At 40.7% G+C, this 23,100-nt stretch overlaps 1 protein-coding gene and 1 pseudogene across 3 annotated transcripts in view; one reads left to right on the forward strand and one right to left on the reverse strand.

Moving 5' to 3' along the window:
- The window catches only part of ATG5 (autophagy related 5), a 133,958-nt gene extending 111,199 nt beyond the window's left edge, over nt 1–22,759 (forward strand). For 2 of the 3 annotated variants that reach the window (XM_069598248.1, XM_069598249.1), the window contains exon 8: nt 4,106–4,880. In XM_069598248.1, coding sequence (XP_069454349.1) covers nt 4,106–4,242 — 137 coding nt within the window. In that variant the 3' untranslated portion in view covers nt 4,243–4,880. Of the gene's footprint in view, nt 1–4,105; nt 4,881–22,495 lie in introns of those variants that run through there. The other variant, XM_069598250.1, reaches the window with a different exon arrangement.
- Nucleotides 16,223–17,031, reverse strand: LOC138445144 (small ribosomal subunit protein eS1-like; annotated as a pseudogene).
- Nucleotides 22,760–23,100: the final 341 nt, after the last annotated feature.

Raw genomic sequence — 23,100 nt, forward strand, 5'->3', positions numbered from 1 at the left:
ATATTAACATGAGGCCACATTCTCACAGCCCTTTGCATGCCAGTGACTTAATTGAATCCGCAGTTTTCATATAACTTTTGGTATATCACTCACTTTATTGAATACCTACTGTGTCCCAGCCCTGTGCTAAGTGGTTTATTTGGATATCCCCTTTGATCCTCTATGCAACCCCAGAGATGAGAATTCTTTATCTACACTGTAGGAGGAGGAAACTGGGACTCAGAAGGTTGAGTGATTTGCCTTCGAATTCAAAACCTAGTATATTATGCTGATTTAAACTCAAAAAGAAATATTTTGCTTTTTAGCCATAAAAGACTCATGTACTAGAACTGGAAGACATGTTACCAGTCCTCTGTTTTAGAACAGTGGTCTACAGACTGACCTATGGAGTTGAGTCTGATAATACTTGGGCTTATAAGTAAGATGAGTATAAGAAATGAAATTTTATTGTGATAGTCTCTTTATAGATATATGATCTCTTTAGATTTAACATCTAACTCTTAACGTGAATTTAATTACTATTCTCTCCAAAGAAAATGCTTGTCTCTGACATTTTTTTGTCCTTTTCCTTAATTCACAAACTCAAAGTATTTATGAATGACTGTTCTTATATGTACAACATGTATTAAAAGTTTTTTTAATTGCTCTGTGGAGATTCTATAGAATAACGACATGTATTCTTCAAAATTGTCAAGGTTAGGAAGTGCAAAGAAAGGCCAAGAGCTGTCCAAGTTAAAGGAGAGTATAGAGACCTGAAAATTAAATGCAATGTATGATTCCTGTACCGGATCCTAGACTGGAGAAAAAATAATTAGGATAGTTAATAACTTCTGAAGTGATTACATAATAGTATAGTGTCAGTGTTAATATTTTAATTTTGATAACTGTGCTATGATTATATAAAAGAATATTTTTATTATAAAGTATACACTGAAATAATTAAAGGTAAAGGACTCAGTGTTTCTAATTTATTCTCAAATGATTCAGAAATTAATTATATATACATAAAATGATAAAGCAAATGGGGCAAAATGTAAACAATTGATGACTCTGGGTGAAGAGAAAGTCCTCGTGCTGTTCTTGCAACTTTTCTCTAAGTTTGACATTATATCCAAATACAAAGTTACCCCTCAAAAGTGCCCTGTATGAGAGGATTTCACATAGAACGAGTTCACTTGATTACTGTGTCAAACGTTTGCCTACTTTAAAGCATCAGACTAACGTTTTTAGAAATCTGAGTGGGTGAGATGTGGAGTAACATTTTTCTCCTGAGTCATTTACTTTGTAGTGCTATATTTTTTATTCCCAAGTATTAAATTCTAGATTCCCATTTTGAAACACAAAGATATATTTACCAAAAACATGATTTACTTTAGTAGCAGTATCATCAAGCGTTTCCTTTCTGTTAGGGGAAAAAGAATCTGCTAATTTTTCACTGCTTCGTTTTGCTAGTTCTGATATTGCCAAAATATGCTGTTGTGCTTGTTGTTATTTATGGTAACATGAATTTTGGTGATGGCATATATACATCTTGGCTCATTCAGAAGCATTCTGACTTTTTGTTGTTTTAATAACCAAAGCAGTCTTTCAGTCAAGCTCTTATTCTCCATAGCAGTGGTAGCCACTAGACACTATTTTCAAATTTAACCAGCAGCAAAATGATCTAAGCCCTGAAGACATTTATTGTCAGGCACCATGCTGGGCACGAGCCTGCAGTGATACATAAGAGAGAAACTTTGCTTCATAGTTCCAAGCGCACTACTGTCCCATTCCAGTGTTTCTGGTGACAGTTATGTTATCAGAGGAAGTCAGAAAACCAGAAAGATAAATGGACACAGGTGAAGTCGTAGGACAAATGTAGGCCATGTCCAAATTACATATGTAAAATCTTAAGCTGTTGTGTTGAAGGATATGACAGTCCTGGACCACTTCCTTAGTTGTCCATGTTCAGTGATACTTTCATGTTCCAGATTAAAAGTGGTCTCAGTTTAAACCCGAGAATCAGTGCTGCCTATTCAGGTTTCTGATAATGTGATTTGTTGGGTTTGTTTTACAGAGTGAATTGTGCTTATGTTCTCCAGCCTCTGCTGTACCGTTCTTAGACTCCGTGTGTCCTTTTCTGTGACTCCGTGTGTGAGTCTTTTCCCTTTCAGACATGCTGTGCGTCTTATTGCATTTGCTCGCACGTTTACGTACTGGTATAGGCACAGTATTCTGGATATTCAGCTCTATTCCATACTATCCAAAGATGACACTGCTTAAGGAAGAACTTTATAGATAAAGAACTTTTACACCACTGCTCTTTCATTTTTTTGACTCAGTGCTAAGTAGGAAGAAGATTCTGAGAATATTAAGATATTTCAAAGAAATATATAATAAGACTATAAAGAGAACTGCACCGGAAATGTTTTTAAATATTCTAAGAAAGATTTAATACAGTAAAACCTTGGCAATCTAGAACTTACAAAGAATGAATCATTCCAGATAGTTGAGGGTTTATCCAATTTGAGTATCAACATTTTAAAATCTTCTCAAAGTACTAATACCGTGCTTTCTTTAGTATTCTGTATATAGCTTAATCGTTTGGTTATAAATGATTCACATCATTATGAAAACCAATCATTGTATTAATACTGTGATCACAACTGTGTAAGTATGTATAGATGCAGCAGAGATCGGTGGACAAATCAAAACAATGAAAGCACTTTTTTTAGGTTAGTAGTATTATAAGCCTTTTCCAGAATTGTTTAAGCTACGACATTTTCTGGGGACGTTCATTCGGTCATCTCTGGGGCTGATGGCATGTTTGTTGGAACTTTAGTTTTGGCATTCTTCTAGCAGTTCTCTGGTGGTTTTTTGTCTTCTCCTTGTCAGTCTGTTGACTGTCACCTCCCAGGACTGTGCTGCCTCTAGCAGGAAGTTTAAATATTTCTTTAAAAGGGTCTCTTGTTTCAGGTGCCAGCCACACCATTATCACCATACATCATCAGCCCATTTTGCTTAGACATTAGAGCACTAGGGATGCAAAAGTCATTTTGAACAGAGAAGAAGGGGGAAAAATGGGGTATTTCCCTCTCATACAGTTCCATGAATTCCTTGTTTTCCTTGTTGTCTTCTGTGTCCAGGAAGCTGAGAGATTTAGATGTTGCAGGTTGAAGAGACTTAAAGAGACAATCCAAGAATTGTGCTAACAGAGTGATACAGTTTCTTGAAGGTTCTGTGTTTTGTTTTATTTTGTTTTTTTTTCCCCAAAAAAAGTTTGTTTGTTTGTTTTTTACTTTCTGTGTTTTTCTGTAGCAACCAAGCATGCTTCGTTTTCTTTAAAGATTGTCAATGATTTATACCAAAATCATAAAAGACACAAAGCTAATCTTCAATTTTTAACAAAATTTGAACTTAGGAAAAAAGTGTGAATTGCAGCAATGTTTTAATTAATGAATGGGCATCAACAAAAATCAATCAGATTTCATGATTCCGAAACAGAAATCCCTGAGTCAGACTCCTAGTTCTTTCTCATTAAAATTTTAACTCTCCTAATAGTCTAAAATTTTCTCATGCATATTTGAACAGCTTTACTGAAAATTAACTTACAGCTCCCAACTGTTCATTAAACATCTTCTTAAACACTGATCTTAAAAAAAACCTGATCTTATTTTTGATGACTTCTAGACACATTTCTGCTTTGTATGTTTTAAATATGTGTTGACCTACTTCATACACCTGTCATTTTTAATAGTACAGTTTTTATGTATAACTAAAATAAATTTTGATCAGTGGGTACAATGGGCTGTTTTCTCCACTATGGTTTCATTAACGTCAATCTTAGGTAAGCACAGTAATTAAGAAAGAATGAATACTTTCACATATAGCAACAGAATTTTTATCAGAATTCATTGTAACCCTCAGGTTTCTGTTTTGGGTGATACATATTGTAACATTTGAACTTTCTCCATGTCCACACTTCCTGCTCAGGAAACAGACCAGGTTTTACCTGTTAAAGCAGTAAAATCCATTTGGTTCACTGAGGATTTTCAAAGGCAGCAGATTATTTTTTCTTCAACTGTTTTGACTCATCGATTATTGTTGGATTTCTTTCTTGGAATAGATGGGGAAAAAAAGAACCAAGTAATGATTCATGGAATTGAACCAATGTTGGAAACACCTTTGCAGTGGCTGAGTGAACATCTGAGCTACCCGGATAATTTTCTTCATATTAGCATCATCCCGCAACCAACAGATTGAAGGATCAACCATTTTCCTGAGTGGAATCACCCTGAAATAGGATTTACCAGAGCATGTCACCCTTCTGCTTCAATCAGGTTTGGTGGAGGCACCCTGACCAGAAACACTGCTGCAAGCCAAACAGGAAAAAGATTCCATGTCAGATAAGGGCACTAGGGCTGGTCTTACTTTGCATCACCACTGCTTTACTCCACTGCAGTCATTAAACCTCAGCTTCGACATGAAAGACTTTACAGGACCACTGCAAGTCTTCTGTTTTCTTGTAAAATATAATGAAGCCGAAACCTTCGGCCTAAGAAGAAAATGGAAATATGTGCCACTCAATTTGTATTTCTGATTAACAAATAAACAAGGGTATTTCCTAAGGTGACCATGGTTGAACTTTAGCTCGAGGGAGTGGAAACATTGGTTTAATTTTCAAGAGAATTAGACTTAAGAAAGTAAAAGAGAAATTCTGTTATCAATAACTTTCAGTAATTTTTTGTAAAAGATCAAATTACAGTAAACCCATCTTTCCTTAATGAAAATTTCCTATGTTTACAGTCTGTCCTCCGGTATGCAATCTTGTAACTTTGATAATGAACAGTGAGAGATTTTTAAATAAAGCCTCAAAATATGTTTTGTCATTTAATAACATACAATTTTGTCACTTTTCCAGTACTTTCTCACTCACCTACAGTAGATCCCTGTTTTTATTCTGTGTGTTACCCTTCAGACTGGTCATCATTGGCATGAGATGGGTGTCGGGCATAGGATAACTTGTCTCAGGAGCTGTCAGAATTTCTTGCTGCCGGTTTTTAAAATCTGTGTTCTTTACACTAAAAGTACTGAAGTAATGTTACCATTTATCATTGCTGTTTTATCATTGTAAATCTGTCAAATCATAGTATCTTAAGCATCTGTATACTTTTGCATTTTGGGGGGAAAACCTATTCCTTTTCAAATTAGTGTTTTTCATTGACCTCAGGTCTAATATTTCACTGTGGTCCCTGGTAGCCTGTCTTTGAAGTATGAAGATTACCAATCTCCAGATTGCAGTAGCTTTTCCTTAATGTTACCAAAAATATTCAGAGGTTGCTGGAGTTGTTATTCAAATAAGGAAATTTTTGCTGCACTTTATTACCGTGCTGCTGGGTTTCTACCAGCTGAACATAATTTGTGCATTACACTTTGTTTCTTGTGAGCTAACTTGCCGTTCATATTGAATGTCAACCTAAATATTCTAAAAGACAGTATCATACAATAATGGTTTTAGATTCCAAAATAAAAATAAATATTTTTTTCATTAAAAAAAATTATACAAATGCTGAAGTGAGATCCTACTAGTGCTCACTGCTTCCTTTTTCCCTTTTGTGATATTTTTTCACTAATCAGTAGCAGACATTCACAGAATGAGACAAAGTTAGTCAAAGATCAAATATTCTGGAATGGAAAGTATAGGTCTCAATCAAAAAGAAAAACATAGGGTAGCATTGTGATCAGAGAAAAATAGAAGCGAGTAGCAAATAATTGGCTAATGTCAATAAAATGAAAAGTGCCATTTTAGTAAGGCAGAAAAAATAGTAATATTTGAGTTACTTAAGGATTAAAAAAAAACCCACTGACTTGTATTTTTTTTTTTTTTCAAAAGAAGTTGGTCTGAATATGATTGTTCACATTAAAAGTGTTTATTCATCTATTCAGTTTGGGGATTTTCCCCCTTGATGTTTTGACAGACTGATGTGGGCTTCAGTGAGCAAAAGGATCAAAATGCCAGGAGTGCTAAGCTGTGACGAAGATAAGTGTGGTAAGAGCAAGCAGTAAGCATAGTAGTTTTCCACAGACAAGACCCATGGAAGGTCTCTGCAGGGGATTCAAGTGAGCTACTAACCTTTACTTCCAGATCTGAAAGTAAATTTTACCAAGGCTTTTCTCATTTTTTTACTTACTTGTTCATACTACACCAGCATCATAACTGTATTACTCTACTCTAGTCCCAGGTAAGTCAAGCCTCCATGATACCCAGAGAAAGAATAAAAACAGAAATTAGTGCTGGGCTTAAATATCTATTTTTGTTTCTTTTTATTTGAATATTTAAATTTTATGGTTTATTAAAAAATTAAATTAATTTTGTGTCTGTCTTTATTTCTGGAAGTTGGAAATGGAATTTATATAAATCAAATTACCTGTTGAGGAAATCATTAAAGTTTCCTTTTCCTTGTTCCTGTTATAAAAGTTTCTTAAAGAAAAGATAGGAGGGATAAAGGAGAACATATGATCGAAAACTGGAGAGGGGCACAAATCTAAATATACGTGTTTAACTCATCCTTGGTAGCGAGCATCCTAAGAAAAGGAAAATATGTTCTTAAGTGACTGTCATTGTTTAACTAGGAAGGACTAAATTCAGCCTAAAAAAATGATTTCATCCTTCGTTATGTTGCTTTTCACTTGGATGACCCAAGTTCATGGATAGAGTGGATTGATAAGGACTATTATGTATCTGGAGACCCAAAATAGCCTGCTTATGGTCAAAACTGACCTACCAGTCTTTATAGAATAGTGATGTTTAGAACATAATTCCAGTCAGTCTGATGTGAACCCAGGAGTGAACTATTCCTGTTATGTTTATCTCCCCATTCACTGGAAACTAGGTGGAAATTGATGGTTTGCTAAGAAAACAGTATACAAGAATTGATATTGAGTGATGTTAACTTTTAATGATTACCTTTCTAGGATATCTTTATATATTGTAGGCTATATAAGGTATAACATTTTATTTTCTTTCAATTTTCAGAAATGTGGTTTACATGGGTCATGCCAAAGAGTGATGTTCTCATGTTTTACTTATCATACTGTTGATATTTAGATCTGAGGTAAGTTGACTTTCCTTTTAGATGTGCCAACACAGTTGAAATAGAAGTATAGCACCTTGGGGTTTGTTAGGAAAAAAATCAAGTATGACAACATTTATAGTCCATTCAATGCATGGTCAGTCACTGGAGTGGAATCAGTCAAAATACTTACCTATCTCTTGAGTTCCGTCATCCACTTAAGTATTTTTTTAAATATAATTGTCTCTTGGTCTGGAAGTATTAAAAATTACCTGCATGGCTGTTGGAGAGAAGGGGGTTATGCTTCTTTTCATGTAATTTGGGATGAAATGATACTTTTGTAATAAAAATTCATTTACCAGATTTCTTTGATGAAAGAATCCTTTACATTCTCTTGTGTGAATTACAGATTTAATTCTCCACACTCATTGTGGCAAATGTAATGCTACTGTGGAATCTGGTAGTCACAACACAGGAAGCATACAGTGAAAAAGGACTCTGTTTTTAGATCCTTGAGGTGTTTCATTAAGTATTAAACATTTTAAATACTTAACTATTCTTGTTTATTGACAGAATGTTGGAATGATCACCAATGAGATAAATTTGAAGATTTTAAAATGTCAGCATGATTTGGACATACCAGTTGATTGTTCTAAAAGTGATGAATTTGGCTTTCCCTCTGTAGCTTCTCCACCCCCATCAGGAGGGTGAATAAACCACAACCAGGCTTTTTCCTCTTTGTCTTCCATGATTGTTAGTGGAGTGTCTTGCACATACTTAGTGCTTTGCAGCTATGTATAAAAAAGAAAAACAACAGGATTATTTAATGATACTTTAAAATTGGTGTTATATTTTCCTGTTAAAAATACCGGCTGTAAAAATAGAAAGGACCTTGTTGTTCAGAAATCAGTATACAGAGTGCAGTGGGTGCAGGTTTGCAGCACTGGTGAAGAGTTGCTTACTCAAATTGGCCACTTTCAGTAGGAACCGCCGTGGATCGGATCCTTGCGTCAGTCCACATTCATTCTAGTCGTAGTGTAGACCACAGCACAGATCTTCTGTTTCAACATCACTCTAATTTAAGCAGCCCCTAAAGCTGGAGCTATTCTCATCCAGCATCTGGAGGTATTTATTAATTCTGGCCTTTTCATAAATGAGTGGTTTGTGTCTTGCTTTTGCCTGTTGACCTTACTTCTGAAAATGTAAAACATTTTTAGCAAGGGAAATGTGTTAGATCTGTGAGCAGGGTTGTTCACGCTGAGCTAGACTCTTAGAACCGTGTTCATGGAAAAGCTTTAAGAGAAATATCTGGTGTTCAAGTAGAAGAGGTGTCTTCTTCCTGTGTTAGAAAATACTGACGAATACTTCGTAACGTTTACTGTGGTGTACGGCCAGTATTTGCATAGTTTGTTTCTCACACTGAGCAGACTCCATAAGAGCAGAGAGTGGGTCTGTTTGGCTCAGGAGTGTATTCGAGGACCTACTACTGTGCCTGAAACTTGGTGGACTGTACTACATACCTGTTGAATAAAAGTTTGGAAAAGGCTGTGCAGTATACCTCCCCTTTAGATCCCAAAGCATATTGATACATTAAGCTTTAAGAAGTTCTAAAGTTAAGAGACCTATTTGATCGCGCATTTCTGAAATTTTCTTAATTATAGGGATTTTTCCCCTAGTTTTGTTGTTGCTTAGTAGCTAAGTCATGTTCGACTCTTTGCAACCCCATGGACGCCAGGCTTCTCTGTCCTTGGGATTTCCCAGGCCAGAAGAGTGGAGTGGGTTGTCATTTCCTACTCCAGAGAATGCTCCCAATCCAGGGATGGAACCCACATCTCCTGCATTAGCAAGTAGATTCTTTGCTGCTGAGCCACCAGGGAAGCCCTACCCACTAGTACCACATTACATTGAACTCTAGTTTGGGAAATGCTACATTAAATTGTTAGATACTAATAACCTGGAGTTTAGAGCATAAGGCTTATCCCTGCTCTTCTGACACTCTGTTTGAAAGTAGCTCTTAGCTTTTGATTCCAAACAAAATATCTTGAGCCTGTTCATTCCATCCTCTAGCTGTGTTCCTCCTTGAAATTTATTCACCGAGTGTGTAATGAGTAATATATGCCAGGCTATGTGCAAGAAATGCAGTAGGTTAGAATTTGTCATGGTAATACCGGGCGGACAGTCTGGGTGCTCAGCAGTGCCATAATTTGACAGCACATTCAGAGTAAGATTTAGTGAAAGGGCTGGGAACCAGAAGCTCTCTTTACAAGATTTCCATCCAAACATAAAAACCAGGCAAGTGGTAAATGTTTAGGTATGAGAGTAAGCAGGAGTCAGGGGTGAAGAATTGCTCTCTGGGAGCCCCCATGAAGGTAGCCAGAAGAGCCACGGAGCCGAAACGTGGCATTCTAGGAAGATAATCACTAGAGCTAGAAGTGGAGAGGCCAGCTTCGTAGGTGGGTGGTTCTCTGTGGCGCTGGCACCCGTGGCAAGCATTTCTCATTTCTGTTTGGGATGTGGTGAGTGGTTTTGTGTGTTGTCTAGTGCACATTTTCCAAGGAAGTTACATTGCTGAAAGCTTAAATCCATAATTTGTGTATTGATATTCTTGTTACTCACAACTGTTGGATTTTAGCTTTCTTTTACAGAGACACGTGACTTGTATCCGATCTGTTGTGTGCAGGCCTAAAGGAAAATATCATGCCCTGACTACTGGCCTTTTTCTGGGTAGACCATCTCAACCATGCCTTCCTTAAAAATTCATTCATTCCTAGCTCCTTCTGTCATGGTTTTGAAGTTAATTATCATGTAATCCCTGGTGGCTCAGATAGTAAAGAATCTGCCTGCAGTGCAGGAAACCTGGTTTCGATCCCTGGGTTGGGAATATCCCCTAGAAGAGGGCATGGCAGCCCTCTCTAGTGTTCTTGCCTGGAGAATGCCCATGGACAGAGAGAGGAGCCTGGCAGGCTAAAGTTCATGGGGTCGCAAAGAGTTGGATATGACTGAGCAACTAAGCACACACACAAAGTGTCAGCGTATCCTGATGATTCTGATGTACCATAGTGATGCGGACATTCAAGTGTGACAGAAAAAGTTACTGATGATGCTGATACTGTGACGGTATCAACTGGAGCCAACTTTAGATGAGGTCTAGCCAGGTTGGGGCAGGGGTTGGGGAGGAATATATTTAAGCAAATCAGGTAAACCTTATGTCCCTTTTGGATAGTACCATGCATTAAACATTCAAGTAAAAAAGTAGAAATGCCAGATAGGTTGTGGTCTTTTGTGTTTTCAGTCGCCCAGTCGTGTCCAACTCTTTATGACCCCATGGACTGCAGCACGCCAGGGCTCTCTGTCCCTCACCATTTCCTGAAGTTCACCCACGTTCATGTCCATTGCATCGGTGATGCCATCCAGCCATCTCATCCTCTGATACCCTCTTTTCCTTCTATAGTTGGCCATAGATCACCTCAGATGCATTGCAGACCTCTTCATTTTCTAGGCAGAACAAAGCCCATACGTTAGTCTTAGAGCACTTAGGATATCTTAGTAAAGCCAACTCTGATTGCTAACTGTGTGCTAGGCATGTTCTCCCAGATTATATAGAATCCTACATGATTCATTTATTCAAAAATTTGTTGAGTAGGATGGTGGGTGTTTTGAGGGGAAGAAGGCGTGGTCTCTGACCTTAAGCTCTGTAAGAGGAGAGAAGACAAGAGTAACTGTAACATGACAGTTGGATATTGCAGTGAGAAAAGTACAAACAAACCACTATGGGGAAATGGAGCTGAGAAAATGATTTACTTTGAGTGAACTAGATGGTATCTTGCTTGACCTCTCAGAAGCATTTGACAGTTGATCACACCTTCATTCTTGAAACACTTTCTTCACTGGACACCACACCCTCCTGGTTTCCCTTCTCCCTCAGCCCCTTTCTTGGTTTTCTCTCTTGATTCTTTTCTTCCCTCCGAAATGTTGCAATTGCTCCAGGGCTCAGGCTTTGATGTCCTCTCCTCTAGCTACACTCAGTGTGTGAGCTCATCTTATGGGTTTTAACATTGTGTGTTTTTCTCCAGTCTTAACTTTTCCTGAGTACCAGACTTACACCCAGCCGCCTACTTGTCATCTTTCTTCGATGTCTAATAGTTCAAAGTTTATTCAAAGTAGAACTCTTGATTTTCTGTTCATACTAGTACCTCTCTCACTCTTTCCCATCTTAGTAAATGCTACCCAGCCCCAAAGCCTAGTATCTTTTATTCCTAACCTAGTAATCTTTAATTCCTTTCTTCACATCCCTAAGTCTATCAACAAGTCATAATGATTCTACCTTAAAATATGCCCAGAATATATATATGTATATTTTACCACTTCCACTGTTTCTACCTAGGTCTAAGCAACCATTGTCTCACTGGACTACTTAACTGTAGCCTCTCCTCTGGTCTCTCCTTAAAGCATGTGACATCATGGCAGTCCTTTGATCAAAACATTCCACTGTCTTTCTAGCCCATCAAAATAGGTCTGAATTTATGAGGTTCTGCTTAATCTGGTCCCTGCTTCTGGCCTCATCACTCTCTGCCCCCACTACTTTACTATTTCTGCACTGATCTTCTTCCCCACCATTTCCTTTAAATACACCAAGATAATTCTCCCTCTGGGGACTCCCTGTTGTACATGGCTATGTAGCTAACAGTTTTTGAGTATTTATTACAGTGTCCCAGGCCCTATTCTAAGTGCTTTTCAAGCGTTAACTCATTTCATTTTAGAGCTATATGAGATAGTTACTGATACTATCCCCATAGGGAAACTGAGGCACAGGACAATTAAGTTTCTCTACTAGCATCGTGAGGTGGGTGGTCAAGCCAGGATTTAAACCCAGGCAGAATGGGCCTAGTCCACACTCTCACCCACTTACTGCAGGTGCCTTGGCTTACTTTTGGTTGCAGAGCAGAATGTAAGTTCCGTGAGGGCAGGGACATTCTTCTGTTCATCCTCATTCCTCTAACAGGTCATACCTCTATAACCTGTATTTGATCTGTTGCATGCAGGCCTAGGGAAAAATTCCATGCCCTGACTACGGCCTTTCTCTGGCTAGGCTGTCTCAACCAGGCCTCCCTTAAGAGTTTGGTCTTCTTAGTGCTCATATTTCTATAGCTCCTTTGGTCATGGTTTTAAAATTAAGTATCATGTAATACGAAATGTTCGCTTCTCCTGGTGTCTCTGATGTACCATAATGATACTGACATTTGAGTGTAACAGAGAAAGTTACCAGTGATACTGATAATGTGAAAGTATCAACTGGAACCAGCTTTATGTCAGAGTCATACCTTTGACACACGGCAGGGCCTTATTAAATATGTATTGAATGTATAAATTTCTACAGCTTCTGAGTAAGTTAGGAAAAGCCTCACTGAAGAAGGCTTTTGAGCTGGAGCTTGAAGAAAGGGAAATTCTGTCTTCAAGCAATTGGGGAGTGAAGGAAGGGAAGAGAGTGAGTCACAGCCAGATAGAGCCATATGGATAAAAGCCCAGGGCTTAGTCACTTGCAGGGGAGAAGGAAAGATAAAACAGAAAAGGTCTATTCTGGCAAGATGATAGAGAGCCCCGAGCACCTGGCTGAGGAGATGAGATTCTGTTTGGTGTGCACTAAGAACCACTAAATGTCCTTAGCAGTTAGATCATATGTATAAAGCAGCCTTGTGAGGTGATGACTCAGGTCAGCCATCTTGTAGACGTTTAGTACAGTCTTAGTCTAGGAGACCAGTGGAGAAAGACCAATGACTGAGTTACTAACAGCTCTTTGACTATCACAGTAACCTCAGGAATAAAGTTCCCGCATCCACTGCAGCCTCTGCGATTCCTTTCTCCATCTTGCAGCCAGAAAGATCACTTAAAGCTTCAGCTCAGGTCCTGTGATACTGTGGTTTATAATAAGAACTATATGCTTGGTCTTTGTCCCCTTTCCAGCCCAGAGCTCCTAAAACGGAGAATTTCCTAGTGATGAGCCCAATCAAGATGTCTTTCCTCACGTTATAGTTGACGTTTGAACCACATCCAAGGATGGGGGTTGGTTGCCAGGAGAACCAGTCATGTGATTAGAGGTTTGAAATTCTCAATGTTACCTGGCCTTGACCTCCAGGGAGGGGAAGAGAGGCTGGAGATTGAATCAGTCACCATTGGTTAGTGCCTTAATCAATTATGTGTAGTTAATGAAGGCTTCGTAAAAAACCAAAAGCTTCTGAGAGCTTCCTGGTGGGTGAATTCATGGACATTTGGGGAGAATGGCACCCCTTCCCACATACCTTGCCCTGTGTATTTTTATTTGACTGTTCCTTAGTTATATCATTTTATAATAAACTGGTAATGTAGAAAACAAAATATTACTCTTTTGAATTTTGTGAGCTGTTGCAGTGAATTAAAAGAAGAGGGAGTCATGAGACCCCCTGATGTACTGCTGGTTGGCCAGAAACCAGGCAGCAACCTGGGCTTGGAGTTGGTGTCTGAAGTGTGGCAGCGGGGAGGGAAGCAGTCTTGTGGAACTAACCCCTGAAGCTGTGGACGATGATGCCGCGTCTGGGCAGATGCTGTCAGAATTGAGTTGAATTGTAGGACACTGTGCTGGTATCCAGAAAAGTGCTTATTGGTGTTGCGGGGACACCCCCTTCCCCTGACATTGGCATTGGTACAGAAGCATTTTAGGTCCATTTTCTCCTCTGCTTGAGATCTTGAAATGACTTCCTGTTATCTTTAGGGGACTTCAAAATCCTAACCATATACAGGCTTTTCAAGATTTTTTCCCTGATGCTCTTCCTTTTCTTCATGATCCAACTGTGCTGCACCTCTTTCAGGCTCTCAAAAGCATGAAGCTCTCTGTCACCATAAACAGTGCAACTATCCCTTCTCCCTGGGACGTCCTCTCCCACCACCCTCTTTGCTAATTCCGACTCATCCTTTCTCTCGGTTCCTCAGGACTCCTCTCCCAACTGTCCAGTCCCTTCCTGGTAGGGTTGCTAGATGTGGTAGATAAATATAAGATGTCCAGTTAGAGCTGAATATCAGGTAAATCCCATATAAATATTAGTATTTAGTATAACTATATCCCATGTTATTTATGGGGCATGCTTATACTAAAAAGTTTTATTTGTTTCACTGAAATTCAACTCTAACTGGACATCTTACATTTTAAATGGAAATTCTACTTCCCAGCTAGATCTCGTTATTCCTGCCCCTGAATAATCACTCTTCACATTTCCTCAGTGTTTATCGTGCTTGCATTCATGGCTCCACATCTGTGTTACCTGACAGGCCATAAGCGCCATGAGGGTAGGGATGGGTCTTGGTTCACTGATGCCTAGCAGAGTGCAGCATATCAGAGGCTATGTACAAATACATAAATGTTAAATGAAAACCATACGAGGCTGTTGGAGTTCTGAGGAGAGACCAGAGCTGAGGATAGTGTCTGGGAAGTTTTCTGCATGGAGGTGACCTCTGAGGCAGGAGCGGGTAGAGGGAAGGAAGAACACAACAAAGGTATCTAGAGTGGAAGGAGAGAGAAGCCCCTGGGCTGAGCTGAGGGGAATGCCTCAGGGGCATGGGCGACAAAAAGAAGAAGGGCAGGTGCCAGAGGTGGCAGTGCTGGAGAAAGAATTCATAAATTGCAGACAGATCTAGAGGAGTAACAGGGACCAGGCCTTCCGATTTGGCAGTTAAATACTTGACACCTCCAAGAGAGCTAATTTGGGTCTGATCGCTGTCAGGTTGCTTGCAGACTACTCTTGAGAACCTCAGTGATGGGAAGAAAAAAGTAGATTGTAGCTGAGCTGTTAGCATGGTGGGAAGAAAATGTGTGTGTGTGTTATGTCTAAGGGAGACGTCAGTGTGTTCATTGGTGAAAGGGGAGAAATCAGCAGAGAAAGTGTGGTCATCTTGGGGAAGGAGTGGTAGATGGTCTTAGAGCAAGTGGAGGGGATGGACTCAGAAAAGAGAAAGAATGTTTCACAGGTAGAAGGAGGAGGGTAGGAATAGTGATTATTACAGTAATTTCTGATAAGTGTTACTCTCTGGTCTCAAAAAAATAGTCACATTGTCCTTATTACTAAGGATTATATCTAGTATTCATTAAAGAATTGAACATAATTAAGGTTTCTTAGCCTGGCAGCTTGTCAGAGTGTAAGAAGTATGGGAATCACTGCCTATTTAAATGTGTCTTGTGAAGAGGAGATGGGACAGAGCCTGAGAGTCTGCATTTCCAACAAACACACTGGAGATGTGCTTGTTGCCGTCTTAGACTTTCCATGGACGTGAGTGTGAGTGGACTCCGGGAGTTGGTGATGGACAGGGAGGCCTGGCGTGCTGCGATTCATGGGGTCGCAAAGAGTCAGACATGACTGAGCGACTGAACTGCACTGAATTGAGACCTTCCATCCTTGCTTCCAGGAGGCTTTTTTTTTTTTTTTTTAATGTAATGGCTGTGCTGTGTGCTGTGCTTAGTCACTCAGTGGTGTCCTACTCTTTGTGACCCCAAGGACTGTAGCCTGCCAGGCTTCTCTGCCCATAGAATCCTCTAGGCAAGAGTACTGGGGTAGGTTGCCATGCCCTCCTCCAGGGGATCTTCCCAACCCAGGAATTGAACCCAGGTCTCCCACATTGCAGGTGGATTCTTTACCATCTGAGCCACCAGGGAAGCTCTTCTTGTAATGGCAGCTGAATGTAAATAGTTTACATTGGCTTAACCTTGGTAGTGAGATTTATGTTTGAGAAATACTGAACTCTCTTCTGAAATTAGCTGAAATAAGATTTAAATACATCTTCTCACAAATGTGTTCTGAAGAACTCTGAATGCTTCTGTGTATCTCAAACATCAGTGTCCTCAGTACTCAGAAACGAGTTGACTTCAGAATTTGAAACTGTATTGTTTTGGAATGTGAGAAAACAGAAAATTGCTTAAAAGCAGAATGTGATCTTGATGAAATACTTATCTGAGGTGAATTATTGATCAGTTATTTTTGAGGGATCTATTGTTTATTGATTCAAAGGGACTTCTCAAGTCTTTTCTTCAAATGTTTTTAGGGTATTAGTGTGATTCATTATTAGTGGTCTAGAGTTACTTTTTAAATGTTAACATTTAACAAAGTAATGTGCTTTTTTTCCCCACAAATAAGATCTGTTATTTGTCTTCATTCAAAGTCTGAATTGTAAATAGGTTCTTGGACTGCTGGCTCATACCCATCGCTCATTCAGCTTTACAACTTGTCTCATCCCCAGCAGGTTCCGAAACTACTACCTTCACCGCGATGCTCCATGAGGTTTCTCAGTTCAAGCTTGGGCTTCTTCAGTATATTTACTTTTCTAACAAAGTCATCATAGAGCAGATAGGTAGATTAGAGAGCCTTTTATATGTCTTTTCCAATACTTTCTGGAATCAATTTATTGACCACTTGTTTCAAGTCATTTGTCTTCACCTCTTGGGTCATGGTTTCCATTTTCTTCTTCCAGATTTGGCAGACTTGTTGATGCCGTGCATAGAGGTCTTCTGAATCTGACTGTTACATTTTGTAGTAAAACCCATGCAGAATAGATGAAGGAAATAACCATTGGTAGTCTTGACGCCCACATGACCATCAGCCATGATCTGCTATTTTTTTACAATGAAGTATGTCTGGTCATGGGTGAGACCCATGCCACGGAAATTAGTCAGGCAGTTTTTGCCCTCAACATCTTCAGTAATCAGCTTGAATTTTCTAAATTCAGTTTCATCACTCTGCAGATCAGCAAGGCTCACTTCAAAAACATAATCTGTAGAGTCATCAGATGTGATTTTGGTTCCTTGAGTTCTTGTGACTAGTGTTTTCCCAGTATTTCTTACATTGACGTATAGCCAGTGCTTTCACAGCATACAAGTCTTTCTTAGAAAGTGAGTCAAACACTTTCTTCTTGGCTCCCTTTCGGCCATTTTTGTAAGTTGCTCATTTTTGCTGATCACCATGGTGCTGCTCACAGAGCCAAAAGCCCAGACTACTTATAGTTTTCAATATGCTGTTTACAAAACAACTATAGAACTTAGTTTTTAAATTAATTCCTAATTTTGAATGTGTAAACAATGATGGGTGCCTTCCTCTTTCATGTACCTTTGTCACTTCATGTAAAAGCTTATTTGCGACGATGTCAGAAGCCAGGACTACCGCCTGGCATGGGTCAGATCCTCTAGAAAGCAGAGGTTCCAAGATAATCAGGATAGAACAAAAAAGGAGGTGTTTTTTTTTTTATCAAAAAAAGGAGATTATTATAATCTGCAGACAAAATTCAAAAGTTTCTTCCTCTGGGATCACTTTTTAAAGTTTTTTTCGTTCATGATACTATGTACATTTGCAAAATTCAGAATGTTCCAAGAGTATACCCTCAGTGAAAGTCTCTCTTATCCCTCCCGTGCTGTCTTCCCAGAACTCCCCTCTGTTAATTGAGGTCTTATGTCTGTTTCAGAGAGCGGCTTTACTTTGTGTGTTTTGGAGACTATTTCATATTAATACATATAGTCTGCCCTATTCTTAATAGTTTCATAGTTGGGTATGACTTTTCCATCATTTTCCCACAATTTAAATTTTTCTTCATAAAAAAATGTTATATACAAGTGAATATAATTCATTGAGTATTTGGGACCTTTAAGGAGGAATGTCAATAGATGCCTACAAGGAAATTCAACATCCCTCTAAACTGTTTCCTTATATTTGTAGAGACTGTATCGAAGTTTGAAGCCCTCGCTAACTCTCTCCATTCTTACAATGCTAAGAGCCCCTGCTAGGTTTAACAAGATGCTAGAGCAAAGAGGATATGCCATTCACTCCTTGGGGTCAGCAGCTGTTGTTCAATCATGTCCAACTCTTTTTCAGCCCCATGGACTGAAGCCCACCAGGCTCCTCTGTCCATGGGATTTTCCAGGCAAGGGTACTGGAATTGGTTGACATTTCCTTCTCCAAGGGATCTTCCCAACCCATGTCTCCTATTTGACAGGCGGATTCTATTATCACTGAGCCACTTGGGAAGCATTGGGTATCAGCAGACCTATCTATTAATACCATCAAGAATGTTCCAAGGCACTTCCATGCCTGTGAGTGAACATTAGAGCCATTCCAAACCAGTGCTAACATCTGCATGCTTCATGGAAGACCTCTGAGGATGCAAAGACAATCATCACCATGTACAAAAAAGCACATCCAGTGGGCACCTGGCAGACCTCCCATGACAATAGTGGTTCTGGAGTTCAAGTAAAGTTTCAGTAGGACTTCATCTGTTTGTCCAGTCTCTCATCTACTCAATACACATTTTTGAGCATTTACTGTGTTCTAGGCACAGTTCTGGCCATAGGAGTATAGTGATGGGTAGACAGACAAGGTTCTTGCCTTCAAGGAGCTGACGTTCCAGTGGGGAAGAGCCAAGTTCACCTCACCAAAGCCAGCCGGTCCTTGTCTTCCTTCCTCATTCTCATCATCGCTTTCATGACCAGCCCTACTCCGCCTGCCCCGCCCCCTGCCACGCGCATGCCTCCCCTCTCTAGTCAGCCTGCAAAACTGCATGCTCTGCTTGTGGTTTTGTCGCCCTGGACGCCTTGCCTCATGCATCTGCACCTCTTCATCTCCCATACATCTACATGTCGTCTTTGTGCCTGGCACGGTCAGGAGTACTTTGTGGGCACTCCATAAAATCAACTGAATGAAGGCCTGGCTCTTGGCATTAAGGCTGACTTTTTTAAAAATTAAGCTTTTTAATTCTAGAGCAGTTTTTTATTCACAGAGAAGTGGTGAAGATGGTGTACAGAGATCCCACATAGCCGTCAGCCTGCTCCTCCTGTTGTCAGCATCTGACATTACAGTGGTATATTTGTCACAGTTAAGGAACCAGTGTTGATACCTCATCATTAACTGAAGTCCATATCCAGATCTCCTTAGCTTTTGCCCTGACTTCCTTTTTCTGCTGCAGGGTCTCACCTAGGACGCCACACCACACGTGGTTGTCATGTCTCCCTAACTCCTCGGGTCTGATGGTCTCTTGTCGCGTCTTTCGTGAAGTTTTGACAGGTCTGAAGTGTTTCAGTTAGGTACTGTGTAGAATGCCCCGCTAACTGGGTTTGTCTGATGCATCTTTCACAGTTACACCAGGGTTGTGGGCTATTGGAGGAAGCCAGCAGAGCAGAAGTGCCCTCCTCACGTTGTATCAGGGGGTATGTGCCACCCACGTGACAGGACAGTGAAATCAGTCTTGAACACCTGGCCAAAGTACTGTTTGCCAGGTTTCCGCACTGAAAGTGACCCTGTTCTCCTTTTGCCTCCTCTGTTGTTTGGAAGCAAGTCACTGAGTGCAGTACCCCCAGCCCTCAAGGAGGAAGGGAGTGGGGAGAATTCGACTCCACCTCCTGGAGGGTAGTATTTATATTAATCATTTAAGTTCTTCTGTAAGAAAACTTATTTAGGCAACCTCTTATACCGGTATGGACTCTCGTGTATATTTATTTAAAGGTTTGGGTTATCATCTGATAACCAGGCTCAGATTGTTTCAATTTTGGCCGTTGGGTGTTCTTTTTAGGTTGACTCCTATATCCCTTCAACATACCTCGTCTTTTTGTTTTTTGAGTGTTTCTTTACTTTCTGGCACTCCTGTGGATTTCCTGCCCCAGCCCTAGAATCCATCATTTCTCCAAGGAGCCCTGGTTCCTTCCACTGGGGAGGCCTGTTTTTCAATCCAGACCTCAGCATCACTTACCCACCCACTCAGCCAGCCATTCAAGGAATATGGATGTATATTCTGTTGTGCTGATGATTGACACAGATGTGGAATACACAGTGGGGAACAGTGCAGACAGGTCCACAGCTTCAACTGCTAGTGATGTGGCCTGCAAGACAGACAATGAGCAAATGTCAGCTGAGAAATACATAACTTTGATACATGCTGTAAAGGGAAGGGGCAGGGGACTGAGATGAAAAATAATCTATGTCAGGGGCCTGGGTTACATCAGATGGCTGGAGAAGGCCCCCGTGAGCAGCTAACATCCAGGTGGAAAGTTGAAGGATAAGAACTATTCAGCCATTCAAAGAGCAGAGGGAGGAGTCTTTTCAGACTGCAGGTTAGTGGGGCACGGCTAGATTTTTTAAAAAGGAACAGAACATACTAGAGGTATTATCATGTGGAACTCATGTTCCCTTTATGTGTAGGTTGATGTGTTTACTAGTTAATGAAGTAAAATATTTCTTACTGGGGATGATTGTCAGAAGAAAGTTTGGAAGCCACTGTTGTAGGAGGAAATAAAGGCAGATGAAAGCTCTGAAAAGAGAAAAAGCCATAACACACTTGAGGATCTGAACCGGGGTAGGTGTGCCTGTAGGGAATGAATCTAGCATGTGAGAAGAGGCGCAGCATAGGGAGGCACGCAGCCCACCAGCAGGGCTGAGGAGGCCTTAGTATTTTAATGAGGAAGCAGTGGGAGGTCATTGGAGGGTTTCAAACAGGGAAGTGTTGATATTTAAGAAAAACTTCTAGGCTCCTGTGTGGAGGGTAGGAAAGAGCAAATGAGGAAAGCGGGGCCAGTCAGTGAGAAGGGTCGTCCAGAGAGAAGACAGAGCAAGAAGAGGCAGTCTTGCCCTCCCAGCCACTAGAACAATGCCTGGAACACAGTAGCCCTTGGGTGTATATGTGTTGACTGGGTAAATTACAAGATTGTAGTTAAAGATGGAGAGAAATGGTTGAGTCGAGACCCGTTTGGGAAATGGGAGGTTCTGCTGACAGATTGGGTCTGGGGGACATGGACTGGGGGGAGTAAGTGCCCTCCCTCCCACACTGCACCTGCCAGCGCGCACGCATGCTTACTTCCTCTGCTGTCGGCCTGCGTTGGGCAGTTACAAGGTTCTTTAACTGTTTAGACTGTGTTTCTACCCCTGTGCTTAGTCATAGTGGCCAGAAGTGGAAATAACAGAATTTTTCAAGAGAAACAGATTGTTGCAGAATCACAAAAACCAGTTCTTATCGCAGATTGTCAGTCCCACGAGACTTTATAATCTTGGATGCTCTGAAGCTCTGTGAACATCAATCACTAACAAATAAAGATCCTCAGAGGGGTGCCAGAATTGCTTGGGTTTTAACATTCTGACAGGGAACTGGGGCTGGGGGGAGAGGGTGGTAATTGTGTATTTAGCTATGTGCCAAAGACCCTTCTCCCACCTGATTTTCTGTTATATTAAAAGTGCGCTGTGGCAGAGCCCTTTCTTGACACTCCTTTTCTTGGCAGTGCCAGTGCCTGAGGTCTGCAGCTGGCTGCCCACTTGGCTGCTGGCATCCTCAGCAGAGGGCAGCCACCTCCCATCACTGTGGAGGGACTGGGAAGAGGACGGGCCTAGACTGAGCCAACAGGGGGCAGAAAACAGAAGGAACCAGTCCCCAGGAACAGAAACACATGAGTCCTCTCTGGCAAGTCGGGCACCAGAGATGGGCGTGCTCCGGAGATGCTGATGAATTTTGAAGGATTGGTCCTTTTGGTCAAACGGGTTTCATGCTCTTGACTGAGAAACCAAAGCAACCATCAAATGTTACTGGGAGTGATGCCAGTGGTGTTAAGAATTTTCATATGACAGAATAACAAACTCAAACTGGCTTAAGCAAACAGGGATTGCGTTAGCCTATAGCCTAAAAACTCGAGCATGCCGTCCAGAATTTGCATCCTGCTCACCATATCAGCCCCATGCCAGTCTTGTGTATAGCCCTGCTTCTTCTGTGTGTTGGCGTCATCCTTAGGCTGGCCCTCCTCTTGGTGACACGAATGGCCGAGGGAGTTCTGAACTTTGTATTTGCTAACATACTGTCCAGGAGAAGGGGGATTGCCCCCTCTGGTAAACCCACAGAGGGCTGAGGAAGCTTGTTCCCAGAAGCCCTAGGAAACATTTCCTCAGGTTCCACTGGCCTGAATCAGGCTGTATGCCCACCTCTGAGCCAGTCACCATGGCCAGGTGATGGGTACTCTGGCTTCCCCTGGGAGCTGGATCAATCCAGCTGTTACAGATGGAGAGACAGAGAGGAGAGTGGTTCCCTCGAGGCACAATGTGGGTACTGTGGCAGGAAAAGTGGGGAAAGGACACTAGAGAGGCAACCTACATATGGTTACTACATCAGCATCATTATTGTGATAAAGGCCCAATTGGAGGTGATACAGATATAGACAAGAAAACTTTAGTTCAGAACCCCAGTCCTGCCTGCTTCTTGGTGAGTGACTTGACTTCTTCAAGTCTCAGTTTTTTATCTGAGAAGATGTGGATGACAATACCTCAGATATCTAAATATATATATATATATATATATATATATATACACACACACACACACACACACACACACACATATATATATCAAAATATATAAGGTCACATATTTGAAAAAATAAACTATGAGGTACTTTTTGTATTTTCCCGCAGTGCCAAATACAGTCCTTCCTGGAGAAGCCAAGATCGAGCCCACGTTTGAGCCTAGCAGAATAGCAGGTTGAAGGAAGGCTTCCCTGGCCGTCAAGTGTTGGGCAAGTCAGGGCCCATCTCGTGTCTTCATCGCAAGAAAGAAGTTTCACTGGTTCAGAACCAAACTTAAGCAGCAGGTGTTCAGAGCTGGGGTGCAGAAGTTTCAGCTTTGATTTTTCTATGAAATCGTTCAGGTTATTAAAATGTCGGCCCTGTTCTCTTGTTTAAGAACTGGTTTCATTTCTAATGACACAGCACCATCGTGCCATTCCTTGATTTAGTCACGAGAACCAAAACTAATATGTGGCTAGTTTCAAGTCGTTTTTATAGCAGTTAGTACAGAGAACAACAGGCTCTTGTAAAAACAGATGTATTTGCTATCTGCTTCTCTATCTGCTGCCTCTCAGACTCAACCCCTGATTTCTAAGATGGCGTGGTCCTCTGGTTGGGCCTCATGGGAGAGGCTCTTGCCCAGGACAAAAGCCTGGCTGTTCTTCTCAGTGTGAAATTTTTCATAAGAAACAGGAGTCCCATCCCCTATTGATCCTGTGTATAAAATAGATAAC

This window comes from Ovis canadensis, chromosome 8, assembly GCF_042477335.2.
Source record: "Ovis canadensis isolate MfBH-ARS-UI-01 breed Bighorn chromosome 8, ARS-UI_OviCan_v2, whole genome shotgun sequence".
Taxonomy (NCBI): Eukaryota; Metazoa; Chordata; class Mammalia; order Artiodactyla; family Bovidae; genus Ovis; species Ovis canadensis.